General features: G+C 48.5%; 1 protein-coding gene across 37 annotated transcripts in view; it reads left to right on the top strand.

Moving 5' to 3' along the window:
- RBFOX2 (RNA binding fox-1 homolog 2) overlaps positions 1-6,069 on the top strand; it is a gene marked incomplete at its 5' end in the record, with an annotated part of 286,161 nt that extends 280,092 nt beyond the window's left edge. For all 37 annotated transcript variants that reach the window (XM_080705590.1, XM_080705579.1, XM_080705611.1 and 34 more), the window contains 3 exons: positions 3,093-3,181; positions 3,594-3,666; positions 5,776-6,069. In XM_080705590.1, coding sequence (XP_080561716.1) covers positions 3,093-3,181; positions 3,594-3,666; positions 5,776-5,820 — 207 coding nt within the window. In that variant the 3' untranslated portion in view covers positions 5,821-6,069. The remainder of the gene's footprint in view (positions 1-3,092; positions 3,182-3,593; positions 3,667-5,775) is intronic.
- Positions 6,070-11,795: the final 5,726 nt, after the last annotated feature.

Below are 11,795 nucleotides of genomic sequence, written 5' to 3' on the forward strand. Positions count from 1 at the left end.
CAGAGTTTGGTAATATTAACTGGAAGCATCTTTTAGGGATGCCTATAGGAGAAATTTTCATTGAGAAGGACATGTTTATTCTTCTTAGTCCCTGGAAGAGTGAAGAAGGAATAAGGTATAACTGCTAAAAGTCATATATATTTGAAGCTACTTCCAATGACTTCACACACCATAAACTTAAAGAGAAAAGTGAATTTTCCTTCATGTTGCAGTTTCTTCAGTTAGAGAAAACATAAGTTACATAAGACAGAATAAAAAAGCTTTAGAAGCCCATAAAATTACAGGTGTTCTTGAATTTTAACAGAAATAAAAATAAAATAAGGTAGAAACTGCTGTATCAGATGGCAAAAGGCAAGGGTTCCATTGAAAAGTACTTGTTTTCAATCTGGGTGTGGTGGCGCACAACCCTGACCCCAACAATTGAAGCTGAGATGAGAGGATCGCAGGTGTGAGGACAGTGTCAGCAACCCAGCAAGATCCTGTTACAAAACAAATAGTAAAAATAAAAATACACCTCAGGGTGTGTGGCTTACAGGTAGAATGACTTTGGGCTTAATCTCCAGTATACCCTCCCCCAAAAAAATATGTTGTCGCAAGTTCAAGGCCAACCTCAGCAACTTAGCAAGACTCTGCTTCAAAATAAAAAGGGCTGGTGGTGTAGCTCAGAGATATAACGTCCCTGAGTTCAGTTCCCAGGACCAAAAAAGAAAGTACTTACTTTTAATGCTAAGCAGTGAATGTGAAGAAATGTGAAATTTCTTTTGTAGATTTAGCAAAAATTGAACATTGGGAGGTATATGAAATAGAAAGCTTCTGATGTCATGAGAAATGCACATACCTAATCTACAGAAATAAAATGGCTGTGTGCTTGTTTATTTAAATGCTGTCTGACTGGACTAACTGAACAGTGTTATTTTTTTATAGTAAAAGGGCAACAATAAAAATTTGCCTCTGACTTTGGATTAGGTAAAATAAATGAATCCTAGAAGGGTAAAGAAAAATCAGAGCCTGCCACTTTCCACAGCAGCCTGTCTCATGGGGCGTTTGTTGTGGTGACTGTTCCCTCGGACAGTGAAACATTCTTAGTATTTGCTTCATGTACTGGAGGTGAAAGCCCAGGCCATGGGGTTTGAAACTCATCGTGACTGAGGATATTTGGACCATTGGAAGGAAGGCTCTCAACGCCTGCTGAGCCTGTAAGAGTCACAGAATCACTTAGGGGAGAAAAATAAATGCAGTTAAATCCTTGGAGAAGGGGCATCTGATGTATTTGAATTCAGCCAAAGATCCTCAGCCATTTATAATCTGATTTGCCTGTAGATTGGAGTTGGCAAACGTTTTCGATAAAAGACCAAGTGGTAAATAAATACTTGTGTTTTTTTAAGCCATGCAGTTTCTGTCACAACTACCGTAAAAGCAGGTAGTGAGACACACAAGCTTGCAGGCCACCACTCGCGCCCCTGGTCTGCTTGCACTTGTCCTCTAAATGTGCCTGCGCTCGCCTTTGGCAAACGTGCGAGGCCAAATGGAACAGAGCTCCAAGTCAGACCTCTCTGCTAATAAGCCAACCCAGGTGTGCGCCGCTGCGGTTACACACAGAAATGTGATATATTTTAACTCTCATTTACATTTCTTGTCAGTTAAATTCCCCCACTGTTCCATGAACATTTTCTTTGCTGAATGTTCCAACAAAGACTCTGAAGTGAAATCTGAGGTCATTCTTTTACTTCTGAATAGGTATGACCTACGTAGTTTATTTTTGTGAATGTCACCGTGGACAGCAAATTCCTGCATTGTATGGAGCTGAATTTCTTTTTTTTTTTTTAACATTTAACCTAATTTTATTCATGCTTGCCTTATGATGGGGAATAGATCAATTGGTAAAAACATACAGTAAAAACAAGAAAGGTCTTTTAAACTACAATTATGATGTGCCCTTAATTACTTCCATGCATACAAGCCTAACTTTATAGTTTTTTTAAATGAACACAATTAAACTTTCTAGGAGCATTTTATAATAAAGCAGTTCCTGATTCTTTCTTTGTAGATAGATCGAGCACCTGCAAATACAAATCCCTGTACACAGAATGAACCCTTACACAAATGAAGCACGTGGACAGCCTTGGTTACGATAAGCTGATATTATCTAGTCAGCTGGGTAGGCAACAAACCACAGTGCCAAATGGAAAAGGAGAATTGCAAATGAATTTCAAAACTGAGTTAACTTTTTATAACTAATACAGAAAATATACTGACTTGCTAAAATTAATAAGGTGTGATATATTAACACTCTTTCAAGAATGAATACCAGTGCTGGGCATGGTGGCACACACTTGTAATCCCAGTACTTGGGAGGCTGAGACAGGAGGATCACAGTTCGAGGATAGCCTCGGCTACTTAGTGAGGCCCTTTGCAATCAGTGAGACCCTGTTTCAAATAGAGAATAAAAGGGCAGGCATGGTGGCGCACACTTGTAATCCCCGCGCTTGGGAGGCTGAGACAGGAGGGTCACACAGGTTCAAAGCCAGCCTCAACTACTTAGTGAGGCTCTCGGCAACTTAGTGAGACCCTGTTTCCAAATATAAAATAGGTCTGAGAGTATAGCCTGGAGGTAGAAAGCCTCTGGGTACCACCCCCAGTACCACACACACACACACAAAAAAAAAAGAACAAAAAATAGAGCTAGGGCTGGGGGTGTATGTCGGAGGTAGAATGCCCCTGGGTTCCATCCCCAGTACCTCAAAAAAAAAAAAAAGAATGAATACCAGAACATTTATAAATGATGAATGAGTATTAAGAAAAGTTTACTACAATCAGCGCTGGCTAAATAGAAGTGCATATCGTGAAGCACTCTGGGTGGTAAATGTTTTGCCACATACGTTTGTTATCTTGAGGTGGATAACACATGTGCACCAAATTCTTTACTAGACAAGCAACATGCAGACGGATGCAGTTTGAAACATTTTCTTCCCACGTGTGTGTCTGTGTTCGTGTGTGTCCCTGTGTCTACACGTGTGTGTCTGTGCGGGTGGGCGTGTGTATCTGTCCCTGGGGGAGGGTATCTGTAAAGTCAGTTCTCTTCTCTCCTGTAGGGTGGATATGCAGCCTACAGATATGCACAGCCTGCTACTGCAACCGCAGCCACCGCTGCTGCAGCCGCCGCCGCAGCTTACAGCGACGGGTACGTACGAGCGCACGGGGCAGCTCGGCGCCCCGAGCACTGCGCGTCCACGGCGCCACTGCCACAATGGCCCCGGCCCCCCGGCTGCCCGCCAGTCTGGCGTTCTCTGCAGGCCTGCTCTTGTCAGCCTCTGTCCCCAAAGCATGAGCCACTGGCTCCCCGCCGCCCAATTCTCATCTCTTCACGAGCTACAGCTCGTCCCTCTCCTTGTCTTCGGCTCCCTTCTTTTCCATGTTTTAGAAGTATTGCAGGATTTCTCCGTTACTGAGTTCAAGTGTAGAAAGGTATTTCCATTCTGCCAGGTTTTCTTACGTCAGTCAAGACCAAGTAACTCACAAGTCTGCAGCACAGAGCACCCTTGAACGAATGTGCTGTATCAGTCTGCTCTCTCTGATTGTGCTTCTTTTTCCAGTTACGGCAGGGTATACACAGCCGACCCCTACCATGCCCTTGCCCCTGCCGCTAGCTATGGAGTTGGCGCTGTGGTAAGTTCATATACCCAAATTGTCTTGCTCCTTCTAACTGTTATGTACAGACTGTAAAAGGTCTAGGGAGGTGATCAAAAGGAGCCCTTCGTCCAGTGCCAGAATGTTGACACCACACAGGTCTATTGGAAATGTCCCGTCACCCTCCTCTTTATGCTCCAGCATCTGCCACATGGCCTCTAAAGGCAGCAGAAAGGAAAGAATGTGACAGTCTGTCTTGATAATAACGTCTTTTAGGAAAGGAATAAGGGGACAGGTTGTATCAATAATAGTTGTTGCAAAATATGGTGTTTTCACGGAAGTATAAAAATCCATAGAGCTTGTCTAGAAGACTCCGCCCTGACCAAAATCCCCTTGTAGTAGTGTGTGTTGGTCTGAGTGTGTGCAGTTGGGACGCACAGCTACAGCAGAGACGGACCATTCCACAGTTGACCCCCTGGTGCCAGGGACTCTCCCATCCACAAGGCACCTAGACCCCGCCTCTGAACATGAGAACCGTCCTCTGAGAGGGAGGCGGGATGAGGTGTGAAAATTGAAACATAAAGGTGTGAGACCCCAAATTCCCACTGCTGCAGGTCTGGGAGGAAGTAGTAACATTCTCAGGGACTGTGTGTTCAGAATTGAGGAGAAGGTAACACTAAAGATGCTGATGGAAGTTTATGGGGCTTGATTTAGTGCCAAATGATAAAACTCCTACACTAAAGAAGGACTTAAGGAGAGAGAGATTCCTGGGGAACTTCTCATTCAAAAGAGGAGCCTTAGCCAGGTGTGGTGGCGCACGCTTGTAATCTCAGCATTCGGGAGGCTGAGACAGGAGGATCCCGGTTCACGGCCAGCCTCAGCTACTTAGTGAGGCCCTTGCAACTCAACGAGACCCTGTTTCAAAATAAAGAATAAAAAATTAGGGCTGAGTGTCACTCGGAGTTAGAATGCCCCTCGGCTCCACCCCCTGTACCGCCAAAAAAAAAAAAAAAAAAGAGGAGCCGTCAGATAAAGTCCTTTGATGAAGGTAGAAGGGGCGACGGCATAGCCAGGCGTAGTGGGCACACCCTTTTAGTTCCAGTACTCAGGAAGCTGAGCCTGGAGATTTGCAGGTTCACAGTCAGCCCCAGCAACTTACAGTGAGGCCCTCTGCAACTTAGTGAGACCCTATTGCAAAAATTAAAAAATAGGGCTGGGGTATAGCTCAAAGGTAGAATGCCCCTGGGTTCAATCCCTAGTACCACAAAGAATGTATATATTAATAAAATCATACAAGGACAACCTAATAGTTTGCATGTAGTTGGCCCTTTTTATCAGTGGGTTCCACACCCATAGTCTCAACTGGAATAACAGAGGGGGGAACCATGTCTGTACTGGATGGATGTAGACTTTTTTCTCTTGGCATTATCCCCTAAATGCCACATTGTGACAATGAGTTACGTAGCACTTACACTGTGTTAGGTATCATAAGGGATCTGGAGATGATTTGAAGTATACAGGAGGATGTACACAGGTGCTATGAAACTACTAAGCCACTCTGTATAAGGGACTGAGGCGTTTGCAGATTTTGGTAGCCCCAGGCAGTCCCGGAATCAGTCCCCTCCATATATCCAGGGACGACGAATTTCATAGATGATAGAGAAAATGGATTTTACTGGTTGAAAGACACGAGTTTAAATGCAGCTTCATCTTAAAAACAGATGTGACCACACATGTCAAAGATAATGGTCAAAAGTAACAGAGACCCCTGACAGGCAACCCAGAGAAGGGAAACTGGCAGTCTATTCAGTCAGGATGGTAATGGTGTGTCAAGGTAAACAAGGACCCATGCCTGTGAAAATCATGATATTCCCAGAACTAGTTTTAAAACGGAGTCGTGTTTCCCTTCTGTGCTGATTCGTGTAAATGAAATAGCAGTCATAGTCCTCCCCTGAGACCACTGCCCAGCGGTGAGGGCCCCTGCTCTGGCCACAGCACCTCAGAGCCAGAAGCTGCCCCCCACTTCCTAGCACCAGCAGCAGCTGAGTCGTGGCTCGGAGGCTCCCCAACCCTTCTCAGGATGTGTCTTTATCTTTAATGCTTTGCTCATCAACCTTTTAATTGTGTTTATGTCTTTAATCACTGCAGGCGAGTTTATACCGAGGTGGCTACAGCCGATTTGCCCCCTACTGAAGTGACGTGAGACCCCTGCAAATGGGACAGCCCCCAGTTCATGAGGCCTGGCTATTGCAATATTTACTAGTAGAGGAACTCTATAGCAAGATGAAGAGGAAAAACAAACAAACAAAAAACACAAAAAAAGAGAGAATACTTTTTTATACCTCACTATGTTCTTTGAATATGTATTTTTTCCTTTAAATTTCTGCCTTTCTTTTGTTCCAAAGATTGTGCATTTTTCTTTTATTTTTCTTTTTTTTTAAACTGTGGTAAAAAAAAAAAAACACAAAAAAAAAACAAAAAAAAAGAGAATGCATTTCCATGTCTGTACGTCCGCGCTTAGCTTATTCTACCAATCACAGAAGAGGGAGGTAAGAGGAAGGAGAGGCGTAGGAGCTGACAGGCGCGTCTGATCAGAAGTCAGCAGACAGTTACCAAAGTCTGGTCTGAGTGGCTGGGCAGGCAGAGTGGAAGAGCTCTTCTGCAGCGCGTGTTCTAGTCTTCTGCATTTCTGGTCTTTGACAGGCGGTTTCCATTGGCTGTGGCTGGAATCCACGTGTCACCAGATAGGAATTTGTGCTTGTAAGGCAGGAGAGTTAAAAGGTTTTCCTTTCCTCTTCCCTCCTGTCTTCTCCATTCTTTCTACAATCATCTTACATGCACAGCCTGAGACGGTTTGCATACTTCTTTGGAATTATAGTATGGATATTTCCAAACGTGCTCTCAGCCTGTGGATAATGACCACCTCATCAGGAATCCAATCCCAGAGTGCACTCTGGAGTATGAACAAGCTCATTTCTTTTCTTTCCCATAATCCTGGCACTCCTGCTGGGCAGCCTTTCCTTGAGTTGAACCACAGCTTAGCTTATCTGTTCTTTTTATGAACATGCTGCTCCCGTGTCCTCAAGATCAGAATTTTAGGACCCAGGGATAGGAGAATGAACAGCCAGCGGCCAGATTGCCCCAGGTACCTGGGTGCCACTTGAGCATTAAGATTGTTGAGAGCCATCAAAGAGGGTCCGGAAGAGAAAAGACATGTGATAGGGTCTCATAGGCCTTTTTTCTTGCATCAGAAGTACAAAGTATAAAAATATAATAAAGACTGTTGGGGAAGGTAAGGCACCAGGCCCCGGGACAGCTGTCCCTGGAGGTGCAGTGACAGGACGTGTATGGGCAGTCAGAGGCACTTTGTACTCGTTCCAAAGCCATAGGAATTTCATCTCCAGAGCCTCTGAGTGGCTTCTCCGCCCAGTCTCCAGCCCTCCTGGCCATCCCACCCAGCGTCCCATTGTCCTCCAGAGACACCAGCTGAGCACCTGGACTACTTGGTGTATGGTAACACTACAGGACCCTGAAACCAGAGCCCACAGTGGAAGGAGGGTGACGTGGCAAGGGTGTCTGTCCCTGCCGGCCGGGCAGTGCGTCACTGCTGCGCAGCCTGGCTTAGCTCTGCGCTAACGAGGTAAGGGACGGGTGAGTCCCTCCCAGCTCCTGCAAGTGACTGATAGGCGCGTCCTACGGCATTCCAGAACGAAGGCGTTAGGGACTAGAAAAGCACGATCTGCCTGGCTCCCTGGCCGGCCCACATGGTACGAGGGTGGCCTTGCACCCGGGATAGCTGCTAAGGGAGCGGTCGGAGGCATGGAGCTTCTGCTTGTTGCGCTTTGTGTTGGGTTTGCTTTCTGACTCCTGCCCCCATGCATGTTCTTGGCTGACAGTGGATTCATGTCCCTGGATTAAAACCGCTGACACTCGACAGCAGCAAGCATTCTTTGCAAGCAGAGTGTGTCTGGGAGGGCCCCGGCCTGCTGTGTGGGACCTGGTCCCCTCAGATCCCCTCCCTGAAACCTAGGGCGAGGCGTGCGCTGCCTGAAGGAGGCGATGCTGGAGCTCGAGGCCTCGATGCAATCATTGATTCTGGGGGATTTCAGAGAGTAGGGCAGGACTGCCCGGTCCATTGGCCATTTACAGGATCCCCCAAGCCAAAGTTTGGTTTGTCGCTGTTATGACAATTTTTGTTGTATGTATATAAATATTTTCGTTAGAGGAGGGGGATGGGATGTGGAGCTTTCACAGTTATAGGGAATGGGGGCAGGCAAGGTTTTTCTTTTCTTTCTTTCTTTTGACTAAAGAAACAGAGATGGTGGGTCATGTTCAGTAAGGGCCATTTTCACGGAATAGCATGCCACTTATCCAGTGGGGACTAGGCCAAACCCGAAATGGTTGTATCCATAGCAGGGGAGAACAGGGGGATGAGTTTAAGAATGTTTCTCTTTTCTTTTCCTAGACAGAAATGATGATGGCGAGGTAGGAAGGTGGCCCCGCGCAGGACGTGCCCTGCACTCAGTCCAGCTGGTTCTGGCTGAGACTCCGGGGCACGGCGCACCCTGCTGCCCAGTGGGTCCCGCTGTGCTCTCCGGATGCTTTCCAGTGCCGCTTCCTCCAGCGCCCTTCCTAAGGTTCCGTCAAGTTCTGCTTTTCATGGCAGGGTCACTGGTTCAGAGATGGGCACTGAGGGTCAGGGCCCTTCAGCATCCAGAGGGCATGATGTCACCCTCCCTCCCCGTCGGCTTCTGAGCCACAGTCACTTCACCAGAGGCAGGTTCCCTGGAGAGCAGAGCTGACATGTCCCTGGCCAGCGGCTTGGCTCTGAGTGGGTTAGAGGAGGCTCTAGTTGAGATGTGCAGAAACCAGCCATGCTGACTCTGCACTCGAGGGGTCTCCAGTTCTTCTGTGGCTCACGACCCGGACTTGGCATGCTAAGCGTCTTGCTCTTAGAAGCTGGGCTCCTTTAAGACCTCTAGTGAAGCCTTTATCTGAACACCCTCTTTGAGCCCAGAGAACCACCCTAAGTCTTTTCCAGGATCCCTATGTCACGTAGCTTAGCTCCCACAGACTTCGATCGACTGTGGCGAGTCGTCATTCTAAGGCTCTCAGGTTTAACAGGACCTGCTGTCTCCCTCGTCCTCCAGCAGCCGCGGTCTGAATTGAGCCAATATTTCTTTCCTTAAAGAAGCGGACTGGGGCTCGGCTCTTAGTTTAAGGGGAGCTAGTGGAGATCTAGTCAATAGAAATCAACCATCACAGTTTCTCCTCAAATGTGGACTCCTCAGGGGCTGACCTGCTCTTAGTCTAGGTTAAGCTTTGCTAGAGATAGAGCAGTTAAGTCGGTACCACCGCCAGCCATCCTGTAACTAGTCACGCAGCTCCCGGGTAGGAGGGGCTGGAAGGTAGGGCTGGAAGCAACCCCAAGGACGAGCAGAAGGACCAGACCCCCTTCCCTTGCCAGAGAACAAGGGCAGCCTGGGCGTGGTCTGGGAAGCACTTAGACCTTTGAGGAAGGGGCTATCTGGGGAACCTTCCCTCTGCCCAGCCAGCCAGTTCTCTGCTGCTTGCAACCCTCTAGCACAGTAACATTTGCAGAATTGTGGATTTTTCCCCCAGATATTAGGAGGAAAGGGACTTTGGGGGGTGGGGAAGGGGTCGTGGTGTTTTAAAAGCTTAAGTTACCTGTTTGCACTGTTTTAAGATAGGAAACAGTAGTGGGCGAGGTGAGCATCCGATGTAAACTTGTGTGTTTTTATTTTGTCATGCTCTTGAGAATGTCTGGCATTTGTAGTATACACCAGTGACACTTGATTCTCTGTTGCATAAAACACTATTTTTTGGAAATGTTACTGTCCAAAAGCCTCTCTCTCCCTCTCCTTTCCTTCCTGTGCACTCCTTTGTCCTTGCTTCGCAGTCAGCCGGGCTGTAGCCGCCTCCAGCTAGACTGGGAAGCAGGGCCCTCCCCAAGCAGGCTCTGGGTGTCCTAAGCCCACGCCGCTGTGCTCCCTGGCCCCGTCCCTTGAGAGCGGCCGCACAGCAGCCTCCGCGGGCTGTCTCGCTCCTCGCTGGGCGCGCCAGGATGCGGCTCCTCAGGACGGGTCCTGCATTTGGCTGCAGTGGCCGAGTTCTCCTGGTTACCGAAACTGTAGCCAGTTACAGTTCACTCAGGAAAACGGTAGATCTATTCAGCCATGGTAGTGCTGGTTGGCAGGGATTGGTAACTAAGAGAACCGCTCCTCAGCCAAACGCAAGCCTCGCCCGTCAGGAGACCGCGGCGCAGGCCGGGTCCTCTCTTGTGGTTCTATGCACGCCGGTGACGGACGGCTCCATCACCCTGGCAGGCAAAAAGGGAATCCGATTCCCTTTTCTCTCCCACCCTCTTCCCTGTTACCAACACCAGATTCCCAGGGGGTGCGAGAGTTTTTGAATTTTGCAAAAAATGTTTTTTTGGTTTGGTTTTTACTTGGGGACTGCTAAGTGCTTTAAGCAGCATCTACACCCTGTCAGGACTCCCAGCTGGGTCACTTTCTTGTATTTTCTGTTCACAGTATTTTTGTGTGTGCTTGTTTTGGCAGCTCGTCTTGGCTGTAGTATATATCGAGTGGTGAATTGATCCTCTTTTTTTTCCCTAAGGGACATGAATTGTTTTTCCCTGTGTTATCATTCTGCTTGTGAATAGCTGGAGCCAACCCAGGGCTGATACACTAAGCTAGCGCGGCAGAGCGGGAAGAGAGCCCGGAGAGTTGACGGTCCCCGCGGGACACCTGCCCGAGGCTCCGAGCTTTCCAGTCCAAATCTTTGCAAGGCTCACAACGCCCTGCCGCAGAACCTCTCCTCTCCCCGCCCCCACTGCAGGGACTGGGCCGCCTGAAGGTCTCCCCGGCCCCTCTTACTGCCATGGCAGAGCAGGTACCTTTGGGGCGTGGGGGCATCCCGAGGGATGCGTGTACAAGTGACCACCTAGCCTTCTCTTCCTTCCCGCCTCCCCAGAGTCACTCCCTAGGACACCCGAGCTGCTTGCCCAGGGTCCTGTTTCCCTGCTAACTCCAGAGAAGCATCCCAGGGCTTTGTGACAGTCTCTAACCCCCTCCCCTCTCCCTTAAGAATCATATTGTATAGTAGCTTTCAGACCATACAGTATTCATTGGGTTACTCCTATTATTACCAAGTAGCTGGAATTGTGAAGGTCGGAGTAGTTAGATCTTTAGCTTTTATTCCTTATTTTTTTGTATTACTCTCCATGTGTATAAATTATTGATCATGTTGCTGGCTTTTATAAACTCTAAGTGAAGGAGGAGCACTGCCTCCGCCTTTGCAAATGGTAATGAAGCACTGTTTTTAAATAAAAGAGAGAAACACCACTCTTTTGCAGTGTCTTGACCCTCCTTCCACCACGCCACGGCTGCATTTAGCTTCCTAAGATGGGCTGCGGGGGGGGGGAGGGGGGACAGCCGGGCTGTGTGAGCCGCTCCCTCTAGACGATCTCCAGCCCCTGCAGCTTCGCCCTGTCACCAGCAGCCTCCTGGATCACAGCCGCTGCCTCACCGGTCAGTGGTAAGGCCTGGCCGGAGGGGCTGCCACTGTCCCAGCCCCAGCCCCACAGCCTGCTGCCGCCTCAGCCTCCTCCATGGGTTCCCTCCCCTGGGAAATGCTGGGTTTCTCAGCCAGTAATTCCAAATGCCCGAGATTCCCACAGCACTTGTCTCCGCAGAGCCCGGCTTCCTAAACTTCCCTTGAGATCATCGTGTGGCCCACTTCATGGGGACTGGGGCTCAGACAGGTCTCCCTGAGTGACGCCTGCTCCCAAGTCTAAGGCTGCGTGTGGACCCTCCCCTCCTACCGCTCCCTGTTAATGGGAGGTGACCCATCTGCCCCGTGCCTCCTTCGTACTCTCCACCACGCTGCTGTCTTCTCCCTTAAATAGCTAACCTTTTCCTTTCTAAAGTTCCTTTTGTATTTAAACATGCTAAACCTCTGTAACATGTTGAAATAAGCTCTTTTTGCAAGACCCCAAGTTCTCTCCTTGGGGCCACGCTTCTGGAATAGGCTTCTGACCTTTCTACTCCAGTCACTTGCCTCGCACCTGCCGCCACCTGGTTTCAGCTCCAGTGTGAACAGCCACCCTGTGGTGACCGCTAACGCTAACGAGGCCTCTGCTTGCT

Source organism: Muscardinus avellanarius, assembly GCF_963383645.1.
Source record: "Muscardinus avellanarius genome assembly, chromosome: 11".
Lineage (NCBI taxonomy): Eukaryota > Metazoa > Chordata > Mammalia > Rodentia > Gliridae > Muscardinus > Muscardinus avellanarius.